Raw genomic sequence first — 26,237 nt, 5'->3', positions numbered from 1 at the left:
CACTATAATGTCTTTCAAATGAAACATTTGTATTGTTAAAAATATGACAACAACAATAATAATAAACCAAAGCAGAATTTAAAACGGCAATACAAGAAAAATGAAAGCTGCCAAAAAATGCTGCCTTATTTATGTACTTGTACCTAGTATTGTCATTATATGTATATATATGTGTGTGTGTGTGTGTGTGTGTGTGTGTGTGTAAAGTTCAGTAAGAGGCTGCTTTATTCTGAAGAAATTCAAAACAAATGTATGAGGGGCCGTACAAGCCAAAATTCATTCTTTCACTCTCACACACATACATTCTTCTTTCACATACATATACTTTCACTCTCACATAGTTTTATTTTAATTTTTATATTTAGATATTTTTATTCTCATGTTTACACATATTTAACACACACATTGCAATATTGTGCTCTCTTATACATGTATTTTAATGTACATATTTACAAATTCTCACTCTAACATACATGATTTTCATTTATGCATTCTTACATTTTGCTCTCATTTACATGCATTCAATATGCATTTAATCTCACAAATAATATATGTATGTAAGAAGAGAATGCATACATGTCTGAAGAAAATATATGTATGCAAGAGAATAATGTATGTGAATGAAAGAGTATAGTGGAAACGGAAGGCTGGGTGTCTGTACCGCTGTGACTGGCTGAGAAGCACGCGCGGATCACTTTCAAGTGTCTGACAGCATTGAGGGGGGAGAAGAAACTTGAGTTCTTCAGCAAGCTATTGGGGTGTTAAGAAATATATATATCATCTCCTGAAAAGGTCACATCGTTGTCCTCGTCACTTGATCGAGATGGGACGGGCTCAACTGCACCCAGTGTTACCCACAGCACGGTGGAAAGTGAGATGAGGGAACTTTTTAGACCAGCTAACACCCGGGTAGCATTATTCTCTTGCATACATATATTTTCTTCAGACATGTATGCATTCTCTTCTTACATACATATATTATTTGTGAGATTAAATGCATATTGAATGCATGTAAATGAGAGCAAAATGTAGGAATGCATAAATGAAAGTATATGTATGTGAGAGTGAAAGTATATGTATGTGAAAGAAGAATGTATGTGTGTGAGAGTGAAAGAATGAATTTTGGCTTGTACGGCCCCTCATACTAATGACTGCATTGAGTCTGTATTACTCAGGGCCGTGCAGAGACGTTTATAGGGGCGGGTGCTCAAAGCTAAAAAGGGGCACATTGAACCAGGCTGAATAACAACAACACACATTCATCAAGAATCTAATATCGGATCGCATCATACTATATCACTGTTGTGAGGCAAAGCAAACGTAGCCTATGTTTTACCTGATGGGTACAATGTTGCTGTTGAGGGGTTTCTGCTGCTCCTGCTGCTGATAGTGCTGGAGGGCAGGGCTGTGTTGATCTGAGACTCACTGTAGACTGTAAAAAGTCCATAGGAGAGATGGTAGCTGATTAAACAAGTGTCATGAGATAATAACAAAATGCAAAGATTGGTGACAGCGCTTGGAACCATAAGGCAACAAAAAACTGAGAAATAAACTAGACCCTGCCTGTGAATCACTCTTTGCCTCTCTTCCTCCTTCCATCCCCTCATTTCATCTATCACTCTCCACTTGCTGTCCATCTGAGAACAAGGCACAAACTGCTATTGCAATAAACAATTATTTAATTATCCACACTTAACAACTCTTACACTTAATCTATAATAAAATGATGACAGAAAAATGTTATAGAAGCAAAACATTTCAGTTGTGCTTATTATTATTTTTATACTGGAATACCTCTCCAACAACTGGTACATGTGTTAATGTTACCTGTGCTCTTTGTAATCCAGCTGCTGAGGGATCCACTGCCTTTAGTAGCCTCACACAGCTCCTACTGTTTCCTCCTCATGTCCTTACCAGCCATGTCTGGACAATGTTATATTATGAGTAATAATTCAAAAATCCATATACATAAAACACACACATGCACGCACACACAGTGACATTTTAGACCTTCTTCAGAATACTGTATATACTGTAGGCACCATTTTCCATCATGGTGCTGATCCAGAATCCTTCCCTTATTATTTATTACTAGAGCTACAATAATAAAGCAATGAGGGAAAAAAAAGTAATAAATGTATAATAATGTATTTATGATGATTCCATTTGTTTCACTATCCACTCTGTGCAGGCAGAAAGCTTATTACATTTTTAAACTGTAGAGATACAATAATTTTGCTGCTGTAAAATCAGCATTTTGTCTTATTTAAAATATAAATCTAATATAATCTGTTTCTTAATGTATGTTCTTTAAAATACAGCGTGTTTTTTAAAATATTATAATAATCCATTATTATGTGGACATGCATATTAGATCATTTTAAGTGAAATATAATCCCTCCAGAAAGGCAGGAAAAGCCCTGTAACTTACTTTAAAACTAAATATGTTCCCTAAAACGGTGGACAGAGCTACAGACCCATGACAGCCTTACCCAGTGAGCCAGCAGCTATGACCAGCACTACTTGTGCAGTTAATAAAAGGACAGGTAAAGTTTGTCGCGCTGTTGCACACACAGCACGCTCATTTGTTTCAGTTCGTCAGTTGCCACAAGACAGCTTACCAACGTGTACGTAATAAGCTAATACTCCTGTGTGCTTTAGACAACAGTGTGCGCTGTACACCTACTTACAGTTTTTGTCGCATCAGTCTGTGTCTCTGAGTTAATTTGTGTTTCTCCTACAGCTCCGGACCGCAAAAAATGCGCGTGCACTTTGTGAGCTCGTTCCCGGCTCGTAACCAGCGCGTTCTGCCGTCAAGGGCGATCATTGGTTAATGGTGATCATGTGACTGATGCAAGCCAGATCCTTTTATTTAGCAAAAATGTGATTAATAGTTAAATATTATTGTTGAGGGGCACAGACAGGACTCCACACGCACACACACATTTAAAAAAAAAATAATTAAAATTTTTTTTAAAAAATTGCCTCAACAAAAGGGCACTTTGGGCACCCATCAGGAAAGGGGCGGGTGCTCAAGCCCCTTCCGCCCCCCCCTCTGCACGTGCCTGGTATTACTATTTAACTCTGTTCTAAGGCAACAGTTTATCAGTGGTGCATATTAGACAACTGGAAAGACGGAGGCTAATCTGGATGTCTATACCGAATTTAGGTGGACTTTTCATTTGTTGTAAGGTGTTCACTGTAGCCTCTAACTGTGTTTTGATTCAGTCATACAATGTGAGGCCCCTTGCTTAATTCTTAGAGTAAATTGATGCTGATTTAAGCTAACACTAACGGCTATGGGTTGGTGCTACTGTGCCCTGAACCTCATCTCACAGGTGTTTCTTCAGTTTGTTTTTGCCCTGATTCAGTCAGTGCAGTTTGGGTCTCTCTTTAAGCCTCATGTTAGTTTGTGTTCAAACTGAGTACTGTACATGCCAGTGACAGCTGTTCATATTGGTTTAGCAATCCTATATTTTCTTTTCTGTAATACTTTTCTTATTACTGACAAAAGTGATTTGATAAAGTTCAACAAATTCAACAAGGTTAAGGACAACTTTGTCTGGTAGTTTTCTTTTTTATTTGATTTGATTTTATGTGTAACAGATGGGCAAGAGTGGCTCAGTACAGGTCTCTACTTGTGACTTGAAATAAAGACAAATGTTGTCATACCAGCTGAGATTATCAACAAAGATTGGAAGGTACTGTATGGGAAATCAGATTATTTTGAGTTATTCTTTCTTCTGATAATGCTCTCTGGTAGAACTAAGACCACCTACAGTGACACTCAGGTCCAAGTTCATCCCACTGAGCTGTCCTCACTATTACCAGTGCCTTGCCCAAAAGTGTGCTTGTAGACCACCAAGAGGTAGCAAGCCTCAAACCCCAATATGTCTTTCCTGTACAATGTAAATGCAAAGCAGCACTGCTGACTTTTTTGTATCGAAACTGTAAATGAAAAAGAAAATTTATATCATGTCGATGAAATTGCAAAGACATTATTTCACTATTGTTAATAGCATTGTCACCAGATCTAAATAAATTACTATATATTAAATATTACTATATATAATAATGTAATAATTTAAAAAAGGTCATACATTGGCTTGTGCCACTAGTTTCAAAGTAGGAAGGCCGTGGGAAGTACGGGGTGTTCCAGCATCCTCTATTGTAAAAGGCAGCAATCACAACATCATCTGGCAAATGCAAAAAGTAGATGAAGGTGATGAAACATTTTAAACATTATTCTTGTAGTTATTAGTCTCAGAAATGTGTGATTTAAAAAGTTATGATAAACAAGTGAAAATGCTGTCATGGTCAAATGATCCTACATACTAATCTCCAGTTTTTGAAATTGTTCTTGGATTTCTCCCTGCACAAATATAGAATGTCTTCTCAGTGGCAATCTTGTTTTGAAAATGACAGGGTTGGGTCTTCCTGCCTATCTTCAGTACCGGTGGTTCTTGAGCTGAAGGATTTAGTGCTCAGGCAGTATTTTAAGCCTTCTGAAGCCCATCACTGGTCAGACTTATGCAGACAGCTGGCTTGAATGCTCTTTCAGAGGAGCAGTGCCACAGGACTTAGAGAACCTAGACACGAGGAAAAGCAGACTTAAGGCCATTCAAACCACAGAATTCTTATACACATGGCTGGATGCCGGGAGAGGGACCTTCTTGCTAACCCCTGTGAGATATGCCACCCTCAGGACTTGATTGTTCCAGATTTAGTTGGTGTCACGAGTGACCTAGAGGTTATACCCATACCTTCTGCAACATGGGGCTAATGGCAGCAACAGTATACATATTCTCACTGGCTCTTCTGAACACTTGTCGTATTCAGCAATATCTCTTTGGACTGGGACTTTGCCTTTTGGTTCAGAAGCATCTGAAAACCAGATTATTGTGATGTGTAGGTTGCAGGCAACTCCCCATTGGTGGGAAGGGCTAATCAATATGGAAAGAGCATTCTGGTCCCAATCATTTGTCACCAGGTTGGGTCATCAGATGCCTCCTTGGTTGGCAAGGGATCATTTCACAAGGGCGAGGGTGTCAGCGGTTGATCCCAGGGCCCCTGGCTGACACAGCACATGCCTTGAAATTGCAGGCTGTCTTTTCTGTCAGAGCTGAGGAACCACCATGCAACTTATATTAACATACAAGGGGGCTTGGGCTCCTTTTGCCTCAGTAGGCTGACTCAGAATATATGGAAGTGGGGTACTCTCACAGGAGAATGGAGACTTCATCCAGAGGTGGTGAACAAAATCCCGAGTGATTTTGGCATGGTAATAGCAGATCTCTTTACCTCAACAGAGACAACTGGGGTCCCTTTATTTTTTCTCAGCAGGGAGGGATGATCTCCCTTAGGCACAGATACAATGGCACATCTGTGGCCTCAGGGCCTCCTTTATGCCTTCCCTCCCTTTACTCTTGTTCACTTCCACCTGCAGAAGGTCCAAGTGGAGGAGGTGAGCAGAGCCGTGCAGAGATGTCTGAAGGGGCGGGTGTTTAAAATTAAAAAGGGGCAACTAGAACCAGGGCGAATAACAACCCACATTCATTAAGAATCTAATATGGAATTGCATCATACTACATATCATTATCATCAGGTGGGGACAATGCAAAGCAAACGTAGTCTGTGCTTTACCTGATGGGTTATAGTGTTGCTGTTGAGGGGTTGCTGCTGCTGCTGCTGCTGCTGATAGTGTTCCCTAAAAACGATGGACAGAGCTACAGACCCATGACACCCTTACCCAGTTAGCTAGCGGCTAATGACCACCACTATTTGTTCAGTTAATAAAAGGACAGGTAATGTTTTGTTGCGCTGTTGCACATTGAACACACAGCACCCTCGTTTTTTTCAATTCATCAGTTGCCACAAGACAACTTCACAACGTGTACATAATAAACTAATACTCCTGTGTGCTACAGACTATAGTGTACACTGTATACCCTACTTAATTAATTTGTGTGTGCGCGTGCTCTTTGAAGACTCGTTCCTGGATCCTAACCAGCGCACTCTGCCATCGTGGGTGATCATTGGTTAATGGACGTCATGTGACTGATGCAAGTCAGATCGTTTTATTTAGCACAATTGTGATTAATTGTTAAATGTTATTGTTGAGGGACACGGGCAGGACTCTACACCAGGGGTCTCAAACTCCAGGCCTCGAGGCCCGGTGTCCTGCAGGTTTTACCCTGGGTCTACACACCTGAATCAAATGAGTAGTTCATTACCAGGCCTCTGGAGAACAGCAAGACATGTTGAGTAGGTCATTTAGCCATTTGAATCAGCTGTGTTGGATCAAGGACACATATAAAAACTGCAGGACACTGGCCCTCGAGGCCTGGAGTTGGGGACCCCTGCACTACACGCACACACACATTTAAAAAATAAATAAATGAATAAAAATGCCTCAAGAAAAGGGCACTTGGAGCGTCCAAGAGGAAAGGGGCAGGCTCTCTAAAACACATTCACACAGACTCAAATACAAAAATAACTTACTCTGTTGTTAATGTTATAACTGTAGTGCTTACAGGGAAATAGTTTAGGAACTTATTTGTTTCCAAAGAGGGGCTTTGTCAAGACAAGTTGTCTTCAGTAACTAAAAACCCACCAGCCTGTGCACTGAGGTCACAGTGATGATCAGCAAGCCTGAGCCAAAAGGGGCAGTACTTGTTTTTTTGTCAAGTAGCTCAAAAGCCAGTGGTAATCTGTCTTAACTTGCTTTGGCATGTGTATTTGATTTCGAGGCATGCGGACTGCTATTGTAAATGTGAATTTCTGATGTTAAAGGTGTATATGATGAGTTAAAGATTGCACAGTATTTGCACTGAGTGAAGAACTTTGTGTGCCTTACAGAAACAAAAACACAAGTCTGAACTCAAATAGCAAAGAAAACTAACACATAGGTCTGTGACAGAATATAATTGAGTACATTTATATACATACTTAAAAGGAGCTGTCTCTCATCAGTAGTTCTTTCCTTGTTTGTCCTCACTAAAGTCCCTCCTCTTCTTGTCATATCTCCTGATATAAACAGCACCTTTCCTTGCTCTTTTTACATTCCGTCTCCTGTCCTCTCCGGTAGAGCTCCTGGTATTTTTCTTTAAAGCTGTTGTGCTACAGTCTAATACCACAGAAAGGCAACTTTCAGGTAACCAAAAAAAACCAAAAAAATGCTTTGTATTTTTAAGTTGTGTTTGGTTGTAATGAGATCAGTGGAGAACAGCTTTTTATTTTCTCACCAGCTGCAGTTTACAATTTGCTGTGAGTCTTGATGTTTAACAAAAGAATAATACTTTTATTTTTATGTTAAGTGAGTCTTTTTTTAAATCCATCAACTTAGCTTGGCATACATATATGTAAGAAAAACTATTAAAGCTGATGTGCTAAAACCTTTTTTTTCCTGCATCCTAACCTTCACCTTCATCATCAGTCTACAGAGCATAAATCCTCTACACTATGTCATCTAACCAGTCATTCAAAATCAAACATGAAGAGGCCTACGCCTCCCTGATGAAAGGTCTGAAGGAGCTGGACCTAAAGGGACCCTGTGTTCCCTGCGACCTCGTGCTGATTGGAGACCATGCCTTTCCTTTAGCAATGAACAGCCGAGGTCAGGTCCTGATGGCTGCCTCTCTGTATGGCAGTGGAAGGATTGTGGTCCTGGGTCATGAAGGCTACTTGAAAGCCTTTCCTGCTCTGGTAGAAAATGCTCTGACCTGGTTGAGAGGTGATGGATCTGATAACCTCTCTGTAGGGGTGCAGAGAAATGTCAGTGCAGTTGCTGATAGCCTCAAAAAATCCAGCTTCCAAGTTGAAGTTGTGGGCGCTTTCAGTGACAAACTGGGAGTTGGTGTTTACGTGACCGATGCCTACAGCGTGGGCTCAGACCCAACGGAGCTGGTGGCGTTTCTGAAAGCTGGAGGAGGGGTGCTGATAGCTGGTCAGGCGTGGCATTGGGCTGCAACTCACCCCAAAGAGAACACACTCCATCAGTTTGATGGGAATAAAGTGTCGGGAGTGGCAGGGATCTACTTCACTGAGCATTATGGTGAGGTGGAGAACCTGCCTGTCTACCCTGAGATCCCGTCCTCCTGGAAGTCATTAGCGTGAGTATATGCCATAGTACTGTTTTATTGCAGATTTCTAGAAGTTCCACTTTTCAGATAATAACTTTTAATGTGAAAACATTTTTCTCTCTTGTTTGATACAATGTTATTAAAGTGAAATTAGGCATTCAATCTATTCCTTTGCATTACCTAATTATTAAGTAGAAATAGCTTTTATAAAAACTACAAGTTTTTATAAATTTTTTTTCCCATTAGTTTTACTTTTTATTGTATTACCCAGGAATAATTTTTCTAAGACGCTTGTCTAACCCTTGCTCCTAGTTTTGTTTTTTTCCAGTTTAGTTTAGCTTTTGGTTTTCGTTTCTCTTATTTTGTATCTTCGTGTTCTGCCTTCAATAAACTGCACGGTTTTTATGACTCAAACTTTATTAGATTTTAATATTAAAAAAACCAAAAACAAACAAACAAACAAAAAAACAGAAGATAACAGAATGGACATTCCCAGTCACAACAACAAAACAAATTGACAATCAATACATATTCTCATCAAAAAAAAAAAAAAAAAAATCCAAAATAACGTAAATTCACAATGATGCCAATATTCACATAGACCCAATTACAGCTCTCATATTTAGTCCGACCTTGACTACTTTAGCCGGATAGGTCACTGACCTGTATATGAAAGGTAGTTGGCCCATTTATCATTATAGTCCTCCAGTCTATTTAGCAGCCTATATGATAATCTTTTGTAAGCTGCCACTAAACTAAGACGCTTGTCTAACCCTTGCTCCGAGTTTTTTTTTTTTTCCAGTTTAGTTTAGCTTTTGGTTTTGGTTTCTCTTATTTTGTATTTTCGTGTTCTGCCTTCGATAAACTGCATGTTTTTTGTTAAATGCTGTCCCTCCCCCGACTGTCTGTATTTGGATCCTCTAAAGAGAAACACAGGGTCTGCTGCCACAGACCCTTCCCACTTTTAAGCTATTTCTTTTTTATTGGCTCATTTTTAAAGTAAATAGAAGTTTTAAAAAACAACAACAATTCAACATCAAACATTTAATATATTTTTTTTCTCCTTTTTTTCTTTCCTCCTTGTTTTGTCCATCAATTAAACTTACATTTTTCCATGAGTGCATCACAGGAATTTTTAATTATAATGAAATAATACACTTGATCTATTATTTGAAGAAAATCAATTTTTTCTGTCCTAGTACACACTTTGTGCAGTTTTCAAAAATTCAGATTAAAAAATAAAAGTTCTCTTTCAAACATTTGTTTCAGTGTCTCACTATGGGGAACGCTCTCTCAGCGTTGTCCTCAGAAGCCTCTATATCATTACTCCAGCCAGCATTGGCTGGCAGTCGTGACGCTTGCATCAGGGAGGGGCCACCCTCCTCCCTATAAAAGGGTGTGACGCAGCGTGCAAGCTAACACCTTGGTCACCGGGCGCTAGCACGGTTCGCGTTTCGAGTCGCCTGCTCTTCACCACAGAGCCAGGTCGGAGAGTGTGTTAGCTGCCACCACGCACCTAGCACAACAGCTAGCTGACCAAGCTAACTGTCTTTGCTACACAAGGTCACCAAGCCAAGTAGCACAAGCGCTAGCCACCACACTAGCTAGGTCATACTAGCTCACCATAGCTACCCGACCGAGAAAAGAAAAAAAAAAGAAAAAAAAAAGATCAGCGTTAGCCATCCAGTCATTCCAAGCTAGCTACACCAAGCTTCCTTAATATGGCAGACTGCAAACCGCTGCCCAGAATTTGCCCCTGCGGTTGCAAAATCTCAGGTTCAGATACACATGATGCGTGTGTGATTGCCTCGGGCTGCAACATGCCCAAGCGGCTATTTCCACACCGGGTTCATGCGAACACTGCGCTCGCTTCACCCTAAAAAGCCTTCGCCGAAGGCTAGCCCGCCAGGCTAGCCTGTCGAAGAAGGACCCAATGCTGTCTCCAATCGGCCCACCAATGGAGCACATTGAGTCCGCCACACCAGGCACCAGCTGGGGCGACGAGATGGATATCGTCCTCCCGCTGGTGGATGATGCCGAGGTCAGCTGCGAAGCTATGTTGTCTGATTCCCTCGAGGCTAATGACGAGCTACTCAGCGAATCCTCCGAGGGAGCGTCGGAAAATCTCGTCTCAGATGAGGATGACGACGTTTTCTTTGCCCCCTCTGGTCGGAATTCTGCGACACAAGGGGCCGATTGTGATAACCCCAGCACACAGTCCCGCGGCATGGAGCTATTTAACGTTGCAAAATGGGCAGCTGAAAAGCTGGCAATCCCATGGCCCGCGGTGACAACGGAGACCTCCACCTCACGATATGAGGGTAAAAGGCTCCCCAAAGCAAAGCGCACTACTAATCAGGTACTGCCGCTTTTCCCCGAATGCGTGGACGAGGTCACATGCTGCTGGGCAAAGCCATTTTCGTCACCCAACCCCGTGCAGGGAGCGGCGGCGAATTGACTGCGCTGGAATGAAGGAGAAGGGCATCTACCAAATTCCCACAGTGGAGAATCTGGTAGCTTCTCATCTCCACCCAAACCAGAAACTTTCCATGTCATCTGGTCCGTCCCTGCCCTCCAAGGCCGAACGCCTGCAGTCCTCCCTGGCCGACGAGGCGTATAAATCAGTTGCCACCACCGTGAGGGCATTGAACGCCTCATCACTCCTGCTAGCCTACTCGGCGGAGCTCCAGGACCAGACTGCTGCGAACCCGGATGCTAGCGAGCTGTGGGAAGAGCTGGGCGTCGTTACGGACCAGTGTCTCCACCTCACTAGAGCAGCAGTACAAGTGGCGGGCAGAGCTCTCAGCATCATCGTCCTACAGGAGAGGGCAAGATGGCTGAACTTGTCGGGGCTTTCGGACAGAGAAAAACGTGACATTCTGGATGAAAGCATTGACCCCGCTGGCCTTTTCGGGACCACCGTTGCCACTATGCAAAGACGGTGCGAGGAGCAAAAGAAAGAGGGAGAGGCCCTGCAGCTGTGTCTCCCAAGGAAGACCCAGGCTGCGCCCCCGCCTCCACCCAGTCGCCGCACGTTCGCTCAGGTCACCAGCCATCCAGCCGGCGTGCCGACGTTTAAAATCCCTCGCCGTCCAGCCCCGCAGGTCGCGGCCCAGGGTCCCCTAGGATCGCAGAACCCTAAGACCCACTGTCCCAGGAAACATGTCCCACCTGCTGCCGCTCAGGGTGCCCCACCACCAGCCAAGCAATCGGACCGCAAGAAGAAGCGGGCTGCCTAACATCCCCCACGGGGAGATCGGAGCCGGATCAGCCCGGGCTCCAAGTTCACTCCAGGGCTCAGTTCCGGAGCCCGTTCGGAAAAGTGTGTTCTGCCTCCACCTTTCAGCGCCTGGGACTCGAGTTGGATCCCACAGAGCGCATTTCAACAAAGAGACGACGAGACACTGTTCAGCTGAATCAAGCATGTCACAGTCTCACAAAAACACATTGTTTATTAAAAACTCACCCGCTGCATCCAGGCATGTTGCCAAGGGCACGGGAAAAATGTGTGAAAAACACAAAGTATGTTGAAAAACATAATGCCCCCACGCACCCAGACACAACCGGGGTTGATTCCCTCAGTGGTGTCCGGCCCCATGAGCGCTGGTCAAGCGCGGGCCACCCGCACATGCGCAGTCGGGTCTGGCCCGCAGGACCAGTTTCCACCACAAGAGGCAGCCAAAGCTCCGTCTACTGTGGAGTGCCTGTCTTTGGGGCCGCTGTCAGCAAGAATAGAGAGATGGCGAGCTCTCGCTGCGCCAGAATGGGTTGTGAGGACATTAGAGCGAGGCTATCGTTTGCAATTTGTAACCACCCCTCCCAGATTTCACAGAGTGATTTTCTCTCTTGCAAAAGGCGAATCAGCCAGGATCCTGCAAGAAGAAATAACTACCTTGCTATCAAAGGGAGCAGTACAAGAAATACCCCAGGAGCAGAGCCAATGCGGCTTTTACTCGAAGTATTTTCTTGTGCCCAAGAAGGGAGGGGGACTGCGTCCGATACTGGACCTACGGGCTCGGAATCAGCATCTGAGGTCATACAAATTCAGAATGTTGACGGCCTCCACTCTGCTGCATGTAGTGCGCCCAGGTGATTGGTTTACATCAATAGACCTGAAGGACGCATATTTTCACATCCCTATTTATCCGCCTCACAGAAAATTCCTGCGCTTTGCGTTTCAGGGCAGAATATACGAGTACCAGGTCCTACCGTTTGGTCTCTCACTGAGCCCTCGGGTATTTGTGAAGTGCACAGAGGCAGCCATAGCCCCACTGAAGAGGCGGGGCATCCGCATAGCAACGTACATAGACGATTGGCTGCTGCTATCAGAGTCAGAAATAATGGGAAGAGAGCACACCAGGTTGACAGTGGATCATCTGATGGCTCTGGGTTTCACCATAAACTATTAAAAGAGTGTCCTGCAGCCAGCTCAGGCCATCTCTTTCATAGGAATAGCTCTAAACTCCGCCTCGTACAGAGCGTGTCTCTCTGTGGACAGAGTAAAAAAGATGCTATCACATGCCGGCATTTAAAATATCTCCCATTCAGAAAATGCCGACAGAGGGGTGCTCACATAAACTGGCTAGAATTGCTAGCAGCATTTCTAGCATTGAGACACTTCCTTCCCCTGTTGAGAAACCACCATGTTCTGATCAGAACAGACAACACCACTGTTGTGGCGTACATCAACAGACAGGGCGGGTTACGGTCCCGTCCTTTGCACATGCTGGCTCGCAGACTGATCATGTGGAGCAGCATCAATCTGTTGTCACTGAGAGCTACTCACATTCCAGGAGCTCTGAACTTGGGAGCAGACTTAATGTCCAGGGGAAACCCGCAGTACGGGGACTGGACCTTGCACCCACATGTGGTAAACCAAATCTGGACCCGCTTTGGCCACCTACAGGTCGATCTGTTTGCCTCGAGGGAGAACGCTCAGTGTCCACTGTATTTCTCCCTGAGGGACCAGGAGGCTCCGCTAGGGGTAGACGCATTAGCTCACAACTGGCCAAATGCTCTGCTTTATGCGTTCCCTCCACTGGCCTTAATTTCTCCCACTCTAACCAGAGTGAGAGAGAGAGGGCTAACAATGATATTGATCGCCCCAAGGTGGACGAGGTCTCATTGGTTAGTGGAGATTATGCCCCTCTTGTGGAGCGAACCTTGGCCTCTCCCTCTCCGACGAGACCTAGTCTCCCAAGCCAGGGGGGAGATTTTTCACCCTCACCCTGAGCGCCTCGCCCTGTGGGCTTGGCCCGTGAGAGGTTGAATCTGAGTACCGCAGGACTCCCCCAGGGTGTTATAGCCACTATTCAGAGTGCTAGAGCTCCCTCCACAAGATCATTGTATGAGAACAAGTGGAGGGTATTTGAGGAATGGTGTGGAAAATCTCACACTCTCTCCTTTCAGTGCTCTGTGACAACAATTATCTCCTTTCTCCAAGAACTGTTAGATAAAGGAAAGGCCTTTTCCACGATTAAAGTATATCTAGCAGCCATTTCAGCCTGCCATGTGGGCTTCGTGGATGGCCCAGTGAGCCATCACCTGCTAGTCTGCCGTTTCATGAAAGGGGCACGACGGCTCCACCCGGTGTCTAAACCTCTCGTTCCCACGTGGGATTTATCCCTGGTGCTGGGGACAGTTTCACAGCCACCAGTTGAACCACTAGACCAGGTGAAAATAAAAATCCTGTCATTGCTCCTGGCTCTCGCATCTGCGAAGCGTGTCAGTGATATTCATGCACTGTCAATACACAAAGAGTGCACCCGATTCACGCGGGATAACTCTAGAGTCACACTCAGGCCAAATCCAGCCTTTGTGCCCAAAAATCCTTACCTCTAATGCACCCCATTGGAGCTGGAAGCTTTTTGCCCTCCTCCTTTCTCCTCCCCTGAACAGGAGCGCCTACATGCTCTCTGTCCAGTTAGGGCTTTATGTACCTATATAGAGAGAACGAAGGCTTTCAGGAGGTTGGATCAGCTGTTTGTTTCCTGGGCTAAACCACATCTTGGCAAGCCCATTAGCAAGCAACGCATTTCCCACTGGATTGTTGAGGCGATCCAATTGGCTTAGTCAAGCATGGGTCTGTCCCCCCCAGGGGGACTTCGTGCTCATTCTGCTAGAGGGATGGCAACCTCTTGGGCCCTTTTTAGGGGTGTCTCTATAGAAGAGATATGTGCAGCGGCAAGCTGGGCTTCACCTTTGACCTTTGCAAGGTTTTACAGGTTGGATGTCACTGCACCATCTCTAGCCCACACTGTGTTAAGTGTGGGTCCCCACGAGACCTCCTAAGTTGGCAGTCAGTCGTTCAGATGGGCTTATCTGGCAATACGGGAGTCTGCATATCACCACAGTGAGACACCGAAACGAATGTTTGAAAGAGAACTTGAGGTTACTCTATTCCGTAACCCCCGTTCTCTGATAACATGAGTGAGGTGTCTCACCAGATCACCCTCCTTGCACGAAGCGAGGAAGAGGTGAGCTTATCTTGAATGACGGGTGACGCTGTGTCACACCCTTTTATAGGGAGGAGGGTGGCCCCTCCCTGACGCAAGCGTCACGACTGCCAGCCAATGCTGGCTGGAGTAATGATATAGAGGCTTCTGAGGACAACGCTGAGAGAGCGTTCCCCATAGTGAGACACCGAAACGAATGTTATCAGAGAACGGGGGTTATGGAATAGAGTAACCTCAAGTTTCCTGTTATTTTGCATAAACAGCTTTTTTTTGTTTAACTTTGGCAAGTGTTATTTATTTGTCAGTTACTGATCAAATGTAGAATCAATTTAGAGCTAAATTCAATTGAATTGTTATTTTACAACATTAATATATTTTTTGAGGATATTGATTTTACAGATTAAACATTTTACACTTCCATTTCATAATGACAAATAAGGTAAAAAACAAAACAAAACAACAACAACAACAACAACAACAGATTTTTAGTAAAAAGACTCTGATTTCACTTTGATATATTGTATCTATAATTCTCAGCCTCTTTCCTGTTCCTCTTTGAACCTTTAAATACAGGACAGGCAGGGATTTCAAGGATGACTTGGAGTTCTTACTCCAGGGGGTTTCAGACTTCAACCTCCCGTCTGATTATGTAAGTTCTGAGGTTCTAGTCCACGGTCCGCTAGCCTTTCCCATTGGCACTACAGAAGATGGACGATCATTCCTGGCAGGAGCCTACTATGGGCGAGGACGGGTCATTGTGGTTACACATGAAGGATATCTGAAATTTGAGGTATAGTTGCTCTGAAATATAAGTCTTAAAATGTAAGTCCTTCTAAGCCAAAATCAACACATAAGAATTTACTCATGTTGTAGATTTACAAATGCATTTTTGTCACACTACATTTGTTTCCACCATCAGTCTGTCACAATCACAATCAGTGTGGTGGAGGGTTTAAGTGTGATGGAGTACTGGCAAAACAACTTTCAAATTCCAGAAATCACTTACTTTAATGAGGTCATGTAATAAACCTCAGAGTGGAAAAAAGTGAAAAAATGAACTGTAGGCTGATTGGACTTGTCGTTTGTATATCACACATACACATGACAGCCTTTGTTGCTGCTTTCCTTTCATTTTAGAGCATGGCTCCATTTTGGAGAAACGCAATTCACTGGTTGGATGAAGGGCGCAGAGGGGTTGTTGGTGTCATGGTGGATCCTGCGCTCAAAATTCTCAGCACGTCAGGGCTGAAGTGTGAGAAGACAAACTTCAGGAAAGACCTCAGCGTGTTTGTGTGTACAGCGTATATCACTGAGCATTTGGAGGAAATCCAAAACTTTGTGGCAGAGGGAGGAGGCCTGCTGATTGGAGGACATGCCTGGCACTGGGCACAGACACATGCTGGGCAAAATGTACTAACAGAATTCTCAGGTATGAAATTTTACCTTCCAGGGTTTCACAGTATAGAACAGAAATACTTTCATTGTGCTTATTGTCCACCTAATTATACATTAATGCACTTCATTGTCTGTTCTCGTCTTATCAACCACAGCAATATTTTAAAACTTCTTGTATACATGCAGTCCTGTAACAGACAAACACTAATACATTGATGACGAGGGATGGGGATCGAGAACTTGTTCTCTCCAAGAACCGGTTCCCAGGTCAATTTCTTTGAGTTGTTAGTTTGTGTCTGCAGCCACTGTTTCTACCTTTTCATGTCTCATGTCTAATTAAGTAATATACTGCAAGTAATATACTTTTAAGAAAAGTGTTCTATGTAATATGCATAGCACATTACTTTTTTTGAGTAACAAAACCAACACTGATCACAGTAAATTAGAGGAAATACTTATACAAACACGCACAACATTTGACCACATAGCATGCTTTGAGATGCTACTTAGTGATGGTGGTGACTCTTAAGACGGAGCCAATGAGAATCGATAAGGAATCGTTTAATGTCTTTCAGGAAACAAGATCCTCACCCAAATGGGACTGAGCCTGTTAGAAGCAACAATCAGCGCAGGATCATACAAAGCCCCTGTTCCCAGCGAGGCTAGTAACGATACTTCCCATTTCCGCCACCTTCTATACCGCTTTGCTGCCCATGTGACTACAGGTGGAAAACTAAACAAGCATGAAGAGGGATGTTTGAAAAAGCTGGGCAGCGACTGCAATGTCTACTTGCAGATGAAAGCCCATGACTGCTTCCACTACAGACAAGTGTTGGCTGCTCTCACTGACATGTTAAAGAGGTCAGGCCTGCCACAGGTGAGTGGAAGATCATGCAGTATCTCATGGATTACACTACAGCTATCAACCACTAAGACGTGTTAGATCAACATCCACTGAAATTTTCTTTCAAGGTGAGCGACAGCTGTCCTGTAACGACTCCAAAAGACCGCCTACTCCTCAGTGTGGGATCAGCTGTATATAAGTTTTGCCCAAATCCTGATGCTCTCCTTCCCTACCTCATCAAGGATAATCCAGCAATGCCTGTTGTCTGTAACCATAAGATCAAGATCAATGTTAACACAGCAGGTCAGAGCTCATTTTTGTTGACATAACATGAATATATCAACTTACTTGAAAACCATAAAATCAGCGAACTGCAGATTTTGCGATTGCAGTTGTCAGTGACTACAAACTTTAATGTTCTTCAAAGAAAAAGTTTGTATCATTCACAATGAGCTATTACTATTATTACTACTACTGCTAATAATAATAATGATAAAACAGCTAGCTTTAAAATGGCTATAAAATGCTGTCATTAGTCCTGATGTTGCTCCCACAGTAGATGACAGCAAGGTACACTGCACTCACCACAACTAAGTGATTGAGTCAATCACTAGCATTTTTCTGCATACAGTATGTTGAAAGATTGCAGCTTCTTAAGAATATTTTTTCTATGCTCTCTTTGTTGTCAAATTTATTTCTAAAGTACATTTAAAAGAATGGCTGTTGACCAAAGTGATGCGCATCTAAAATAATGAAATGACATAAAAACATAGGACAAGATGACAGAATTTAAGAAAGGAAACATAAACCGAGAAAACAGGAAAAGCTTCGTCTGCAATGTCAGCAATTAACGGAAATCATTCTCGCTGTGTGATGGACTCTGCCAGGGCTTCTTTTTGTTATCGATCCTGTTCAGAATTTTTAGGCACAGACTTCCTATGCACTGCAAAGTGGCAATAGGCTCCTATTGCCACTTTAGTGACCTCAGAATCTGATGTCTGATTTCTGCAGATGATGTGGTTCTTTTGACCTCATTAGGTTTTGGCCTCCAGCTTACATAGTTCGCAGTTGAGTGGGAATCAGCAGATTTGAGAATTAGCAACTTCAATTCAGAGGCCATGGTGCTCGGCTGAAATAGGATGGGGTCCCCACTCAGAGTAGAAGCACTACTCCTTCACATTGAAAGGAGCCAGCTGAAGTGGTTCAGGCATCTGACTAGGATTCCTCCTGGGCAACTCCCCAGGTGTAGTCCAAGCCCTGGCCTGGGAATGCCTTGCCGTTCCCCCAGATAAGATGGCAGAGGTGGCTGGGGAGAGAGAGGTCAGGGTTTCTCTGCTTAGGCTGCAGCTTTTGTGACCTGGCCCTGGAAGAGCAGAAGAAAGTAAGTAGAGCCACTACTCCTTCAACTTGAAAGGAGCTGGCTGAAGTGGTTTGGGCAGCGCCTCTTGGCTTTTTGTTATTGTGCCCTAAACCTTGACTCACAGGTGTTTCTCCAGTTTGTTATTGGTCTGACGGAGTCACTACAGTTTGGTGCTCTCTTAAAGCCTCATTATAGTTTGTGTACAAACTTAGTACTCCACATCTCAATGACAGCTTTTCATACTGGTTTAGCTACCTTATAATTATTTTCTGTACAATTTTTCTTATTAGCAACAATAGTGAATTAAAAAAATTCAGCAAATTAGTTAAAATTAAAAATAATTTTGCCTGATATCATTTTCTTTTAAATTTTGTGTGTGCCAGGTGAGAAAGAGTGGATCAGTACAGGTCTCTACCTGTGTCCTGGAATGAAGACCATCGTGGTCATACCAGCTGAGATTATCAACAAAAACTGGAAGGTACTGCAAACAAAATCAGATTATTTTGAGTTCTTTGTCCCTCTGATAATGCTGCATGTTGTCTGGTCTTTGATAGAAAGCATAAGAAACCATAACTCACCTCCAGTGAGCTTTAGGGCCAAGTTCATCCTACTGAGGCGTCCCTTTCCTTTCCCTCGCCCCCACTGTTTGTGATAGTTGGCTGCCCCTCCCTGAGCTTGGTTCTACCAGAGGTTTCTTCCTGTTAAAAGGGAGTTCTTCCTTCCCATTGTTGCCAAGCGCTGCTCGTAAGGGGTAATTTGATTGATTGAAAGCACATGAGGCAACTGTTGTTGTGATTTGGCACTATACAAATAAAATTGACTTGAATTGAATTGAAAATTAAATTTTTCAGCCTGTCATCCTTTTATTTATGTTATAACGTGTAGCTAAAAAGCGTTAGGCAATGACACAATTTTCCATTTCATCTACAGATTCAGATAGGCTGTCAAACTGATGACCTACATGACAAGGATGAGCTGAAGAGACCTCCACGTGTTTGTGAGCGATTTCCTGTTACTTCAGAGATGATGCATGTGTGCAACCTGTGGGGGGGACTCATCTATTTGGTGGCACCACCCAACACACAAGTGAAGGGGTTGGAGATCGTAGTCAAGAAAGCTGTAACTGCTCCATATTACAAGTCTGGTGAGTCTGTGGTTTATAATGATGCTGTGTACTTTGTGTCAGTGGAGTTAATGGGAGATATCTGATGAGTCTTATTCTTATTGACTTGGATCACTTTCATTCTGATGAAGATACAGTGTTTTCATTGGACAATACAGATGACTTAAGCTCAACAAGTAAAGAAAGCTAAACAAAGAACCTTTTAACAGCTTTACCCCTCTTCTAAAGCAGTGCAGAAAGTTTAATAATCCAAGGCATTTTTATAGGTCTGTTCCCCTTTTGTTCTTTTCAGGTGTAACAACTGCAACTGAGTGGTTAACGCTGCGCACAGCTCCTTCACCCTGGGCAGAGCTGGAGTTTGAAAACATCGTCCTCACCGTACCATCAGATGTAATCCGGGGTCTGGAGCACCTCGACAAGGTGGCCGCTCTGTGGGATGAAATCATGAGGGCCATTGCAGATCTGGCTGCCAAACCACACAAATTTCCCCGCAAGGAGCGTTTTGTGACAGATGTGCAGATTTCTGCTGGTAAGTGCACTTTGCTTCATGTTTTATACACCTGCCCAGTGTCTCCTGCTGTGGTGACCCCTTGTAAGAAAGGGAGCAGCTGAAAGTTGTATGTACCTGTTTCTTATTTGCTTTGCTTATGGAGAGTCCCAAGGACATGAAGCCTGTCCCTGACACATATACAGACAACAATTTACATTTATAAATCACAACAATTTGTAGTTTCCATCCTAACTTAAATGGGAACTGAATGTTTCTGTCATATATACACTGTTAGAATGATGAATGGTAATATTTCATATGTTGCACTGTTCTCTCACAAAGCCTTGTAATCTTAAAAAAGTACTAGTATCCCATTGTTTCTATATTCTTTGGTTAAGGGTGGATGCATTCAGGTTATCCTATCATGGCACACCATGCCTCAGCTGCTGAATTAGTTGGTGTTAAAAAAGGTAAAGAACTATGGGGTCCCATCCATGAGCTGGGACACAACCAACAGAGAAGCTGCTGGGAGTTTCGACCACACACCACAGAGTGTACATGCAACCTGTGGTCAGTGTATGTCCATGAAGAGGTGCTGGGTCTCAACAGAGCACAGGTAGAGTAAAGCAAATTGGTCTTGAGATTGAAAATCTGTTATTTACTTTATCAGACATGATCATAAAACACAAGAACTTTTTCCAATTGTTGTTCAATGCAGGCTCATGATGGTTTGCCTTTAGCAAAGCGAAAGAGTCGAGCAGAGAAATACATCAAGGGAGGCAGGAAACTCAGTGACTGGAGTGTGTGGGTTGCCCTGGAAACATATCTGCAGGTGAGAGAGTTATAGAGAAAATTTGCTTGGTCCACAGTGAAGAAGATATATGATATGAATAAGACTGAAAGCCTCTAACTCCATTTGATCCAGTCACACTTTAAATCTAGCAAGTGAACAACAAATCACTTAGATTTAATCTGCATTGTAGCCACATACTCAAATCACATTATATGCCAATATGTCAGTACAGGAGAAAATTACATAGCAGGGGGTAGACATGCACCTTAAACAACAACAAACAAACAACAAACATTTTGTATAAAAGTAGTTTGGCTTGTTGTCGTATCTACCTTCTCTGTAGCTCCAGGAAAAGTTTGGCTGGGATGCCTTTAAGAAGGTGTTTGCTGCATACCACCGTATGAGTGACATCCCTGATGACAACAACACAAAGATGAACCTGTATGCTGAGACTTTCTCCCAGACTGTGAAGATGAACCTGACTGGCTTCTTTAAGGCCTGGGGCTGGCCAATAGAAGCAGCCACTGAAAAGAAACTGTCCAAGCTGCCTTACTGGAATGATCACCCCATGACCCAGTACAAATGAACCCAGTGCCACTCCAAACAAAAGAAAGTTAATTTTAATTTTAATGAGTGAAACTGTTATTTTTTTGGTCTTTTTTGTGTCTTTTTTACTACATTATTAAAAAATAAACAGTAATCTCATTTTGACCTCAGGCCATACTCGGCACAGATGTTTCTGTACACTACGCCGGCCACTTGGTTTCTCTGTTCTTTAGGTCTGTTACACATAGAGCAAAATTAACCTGTGTAATTATTTAGTATGCTCACTGGTGGTGGTTTGTGGTTATGTTGGTGTTTTTGTGTGGTTTTTAGTGGAACTTGTAATCATGTTTTTGTAGTAAGTATCAATTTAGTATGTAACATTATATGCATGACACCTGTACAATATAAAGCGCCTTGAGGTGACTTTTGTTGTGATTTGGCGCTATATAAATAAAATTGAATTGAATTGAATTGAACTTAACATGTAAAACATTCACTGTCAAACTTTCATGTCCATATTATACCTACAGGATAAGACAGAACTGGATGAATTTTTCTCCCATTGACTGGGAACTGATACATAGACTAAATGACAGTAGTATAGTAACCCTAATAATGTTGATTGTTTGTGTAATTAAGTAAAAATTTTGTCTAACAGCATGAAATCAATGCAGTTAAACTTAAAAAAAATAATAATTGATGCCTACATGTGTTCTGTTGTTGAATGATTGCTTTTGGCTGAACCACAGATTCTGTGCAGTGAATCTAAGAACATTACATGGACTCCTGGGTAATAAAGTCAGCTCAAAGTTACGCTTTCTGTTTTGCAGTGAACTGTTTAGTGCTGTTAGTGCTATGTAATGCTTTTACATCATACACTGCTGTTTTGGCTGCAGCTGCTCATGTTAATGGCTTCTGTCATTAAATGTGAGGAGAGCCCCCACATCCATCCAATCATAGAATTGCACCTTGCAATTCTATGATTAGAGCGACGATTGAATTGGAATAAAACAGATATCTGTTTTATTCCAATTCAGTCTCACAGCAAGAAGGTCCTGAGTTCAATTCCATCATCAGGCCAGGCTATTTCTGTGTTGAGTTTGCATGTTCTCCCTGTGTTTGCATGGGTTCTCTCTGGGGACTGTGGCTTCCTCCCACAGTCCAAAGACATGCAGTTAGTGGGTTTAGATTAATAGGTAACTTGCCCATAGGTGTGAATGTGAGTGCAAATGGTGTTTGAACTGTGACAGACGGGTGACCTGTCCAGGGTGTACCCTGACTCTTGCCCTCAGACAGCTGGGATAAGCTCAAGCCCCCTGCAACCCTGAAAAGGATAAGTGGAAGAGAATGGATGGATCTGTACTTTGAACCAGCAGCTCAGCAGGGTTGCCTGATTATGAAATATTATGTTTACATCTCATGAATTAGACACTGAAATATAAATGTGTTTAAATCTTTGCTTTGAAATCAAAGGAGTTTGCAAAGAACAGCGTCTGGACTTCTTTAAGTTGCTTGAAGACGTTTCACCTCTCATCCGAGAAGCTTCTTCAGTTCTAAGGTCAAATGACCGAGAGTCCCAGATTTAAACCCAGTGGGAGTATCCCCCCCAAGGAGGGACAAAGGACCCCCTGGTGATCCTCTAATCACATGCGCCAAGGTGTGAAAGCGGGTGTGGGACCTAATCAGCCAGGGTTTCGGGTGAGCCCATTGTGAAACCTGGCCCCACCTTGTCATGTGAATTCCTGAGGTCAGATGGCCCAGGATGTGAGTGGGCGTTAAGGCGTCTGGGGAGGGAACTCAAAACTGGATTATAGATGGCAGACAGTTGGTGTCGTAAACCACCGCCTCTGTTCAAAGATGGTCGCTCACAGTGGACATAGATGGCCTCTTTCACTCCTCTTTCAAACCATCTGTCCTCTCTGTCCAATATGTGAACATTGGCATCCTCGAAAGAGTGACCTTTATCCTTAAGATGCAGGTGGACTGCTGAGTCTTGTCCTGTGGAGGTGGCTCTTCTATGTTGTGCCATAGGAGCTGTCCAAGGAGCTGTCTTCTTGTAGTCGTTTTCTGACAGTCTCCACTGCTTCCGTGGTGGGTATGCAAGTGAAGAGAGAGACTACGTCAAATGATTTGACCGCCTCACATATCACCGCCTTTATCCAGGGGATGCCATACCCTGCATTTATGGACTTCCTAAGATCCACAAGGAAGGGGTCCCACTCAGACCCATAGTCAGTAGCATAAACTCAGCTACTTACAACATTGCAAAACACCTTGCTACCATCCTTGCACCTCTCGTGGGGAACACCCCACACCACATCAAGAACTCCACCAACTTCACCGACAAGGTCCAGAAACTTACCCTGGATCCAGATGAAACCATGGTGTCCTTTGACGTAGTCTCTCTCTTCACTTGCATACCCACCACGGAAGCAGTGGAGACTGTCAGAAAACGACTACAAGAAGACAGCTCCTTGGAAGACAGGACCAACTTCACACCCGATCAGATCTGCACACTGTTAGACCTCTGCCTCACCACAACATACTTCAAATACAACGAAGGCTTCTACAGACAAAAACATGGCTGTGCCATGGGCTCCCCCGTGTCACCTATTGTAGCCAACCTTTACATGGAGGAAGTGGAAAGAAAGGCTCTTGGCCCTTTCAAAGGAAGAGCACCCAGCCACTGGTACAGATATGTAGATGACACCTGGGTCAAAATCAAGACACAAGAAGTGGAATCCTTCACTGCGCACATTAACGCTGTGGATAAAAACATCAAGTTCACCAGGGAAGACACAAAGGATAACTGTTTGCCTTTCCTGGACTGCGCTGTGCACATTGAAGAGAATGGCAACCTCAACATTGAAGTTTACCGGAAGCCCACACACACGGACCAGTACCTCCTCTTTGACTCCCATCACCCTCTGGAACACAAACTTGGAGTAATTAGGACCCTACACCACCGGGCAGAACATGTTCCCTCTAAGCCTGAGGGAAAAAAGAAGGAACACACACATGTAAAGGAAGCACTGAAAACATGTGGTTATCCTAACTGGGCGTTCATAAAGTCAGCAAAGAGGCACAGAAAAGAAGATCAGACACCAGCGAGGGAGGATAAGAAAGACAGACGCAACAACGTTGTCATCCCCTATGTAGCCGGTGTATCAGAGAAACTCAGGAGAGTTTTCTCCAAGCACGACATCCCAGTGTACTTCAGACCCAGCAACACACTCAGACAGAAACTGGTCCACCCGAAAGACAAAACTCCAAAACACAGACTTAACAACGTGGTGTTTGCTGTACAGTGCAGCGAGGAATGCCCAGACCTCTACATTGGAGAGACCAAACAGCCACTTCACAAGCGCATGGCACAACATAGAAGAGCCACCTCCACAGGACAAGACTCAGCAGTCCACCTGCATCTTAAGGATAAAGGTCACTCTTTCGAGGATGCCAATGTTCACATATTGGACAGAGAGGACAGATGGTTTGAAAGAGGAGTGAAAGAGGCCATCTATGTCCACTGTGAGCGACCATCTTTGAACAGAGGCGGTGGTTTACGACACCAACTGTCTGCCATCTATAATCCAGTTTTGAGTTCCCTCCCCAGACGCCTTAACGCCCACTCACATCCTGGGCCATCTGACCTCAGGAATTCACATGACAAGGTGGGGCCAGGTTTCACAATGGGCTCACCCGAAACCCTGGCTGATTAGGTCCCACACCCGCTTTCACACCTTGGCGCATGTGATTAGAGGATCACCAGGGGGTCCTTTGTCCCTCCTTGGGGGGGATACTCCCACTGGGTTTAAATCTGGGACTCTCGGCCATTTGACCTTAGAACTGAAGAAGCTTCTCGGATGAGAGGTGAAACGTCTTCAAGCAACTTAAAGAAGTCCAGACGCTTTTCTTTGCAAACTCCTTTGACTACGATGACCTGGATGACTGAGAATCTTCACAGACATTTTGCTTTGCAATCACATGAACATAGAACACATTACAAATTCATTAGATACTTATCCTCTATTTTAAAAAATAACTTTAAGTGACACACAGAAATCTATACATGCTGATTTTGAAACAGCATGGTCAACATAGAAGTGGAGCTCTGTGCATTTCACACTTTCAAAACATAAAGAGGCCTGAAAACAGTTGTGCTTTGAAAAGCTGATCTCAGAATTTAACCAAAACAGTCAGACAAAAACTGTAACTTTGTCCTAAATGTAAACGAAAATTACTATTGCTGTGCTGTATGTCTGTGCTATAACACGGTGACACTCTTCATTTTATTTACCAGTCTAAAATGAATCTCTGCAAAAGTAAACTTAATGAGAGCAAAACACCTGTGGTCCTCAAGAGGAAGTGGTCTTCTCACTCATCTAATGAAAAAATAATATATGGACAGTTCTGATGGAGCTGGCCACATCCTGAAGATGTTGGCCTCCAAATGTTTCCTTTCATTCGATCTGTGTATAACAGCAAAACTGTCTAATATGAAGAAACCACAGCCATATATTACCATGAGGTCTTCACTAAGGTGCAGCTTTGTCACCAGATCTAAATATAGTCATGAATGAAGATACTGCTGCTGTCCCATGTGCACAAAATGAGGAGTCTGAATTAAGGAACAGTCAAAGCTGAACATGCTATACAGTGACATGAACATCTAGGTAAGGCTCCCTAATCTAAGGCACTAGGTTTGATTAGAAGGTTTTTGATGTGTAACAGATGTGATGAGGAGTTTCATGATGTTTGGAGATGTGTTTGTTGGTGATTTTTACTCTATTAAAACTTAATCCATTTGAAAATTTGTGCTGATTGTGCAGAAAGAGCCTTTGTTTCTACATGGCTGTATCTTTTTGCTTTCTTCTTATTTAATCCAAACTCTGTTGGGCTAACAATAAGGCTGGTTGATTTAAAGCTCTACAAGTGCAAGCACAAATACAGTCAGCTGTTCATAGAAAGACTGAGAGCACAGTTAAAGCAGGCTCTGTGAGTGAGGATGTAGTCAGACTGTCTGTCAGAGACAGTCACACAGGTGAGATGTTTCAAAATACCAAGTTGCTTACAAAAACAGCTGTGCACTACATGGATACCCAGGGTTCCACAGTTGCCATGGTTCCCCTGCAGATGCCTCATTTCTGTCT

At 43.4% G+C, this 26,237-nt stretch overlaps 1 protein-coding gene across 1 annotated transcript; it reads left to right on the top strand.

The window, feature by feature from the left end:
• Window positions 1-7,063: 7,063 nt before the first annotated feature.
• Window positions 7,064-21,787, top strand: LOC100696632 (TRPM8 channel-associated factor homolog). Its single transcript, XM_003449287.4, has 12 exons — window positions 7,064-7,153; window positions 7,436-8,111; window positions 15,110-15,326; window positions 15,674-15,965; window positions 16,507-16,808; window positions 16,904-17,078; window positions 18,519-18,613; window positions 19,066-19,279; window positions 19,551-19,787; window positions 20,147-20,364; window positions 20,467-20,580; window positions 20,885-21,787. Exons 2-12 carry the CDS (start codon window positions 7,462-7,464, stop codon window positions 21,125-21,127), a joined length of 2,757 nt encoding a protein of 918 aa, XP_003449335.1. The 5' UTR covers window positions 7,064-7,153; window positions 7,436-7,461; the 3' UTR covers window positions 21,128-21,787.
• Window positions 21,788-26,237: the final 4,450 nt, after the last annotated feature.

The sequence above is a fragment of the Oreochromis niloticus genome, linkage group LG14, assembly GCF_001858045.2.
Source record: "Oreochromis niloticus isolate F11D_XX linkage group LG14, O_niloticus_UMD_NMBU, whole genome shotgun sequence".
In the NCBI taxonomy this organism is placed as follows: Eukaryota; Metazoa; Chordata; class Actinopteri; order Cichliformes; family Cichlidae; genus Oreochromis; species Oreochromis niloticus.
The sequence above is the reverse complement of the archived record's forward strand: the minus strand, read 5'-3'. Positions and strand labels throughout refer to the sequence as shown.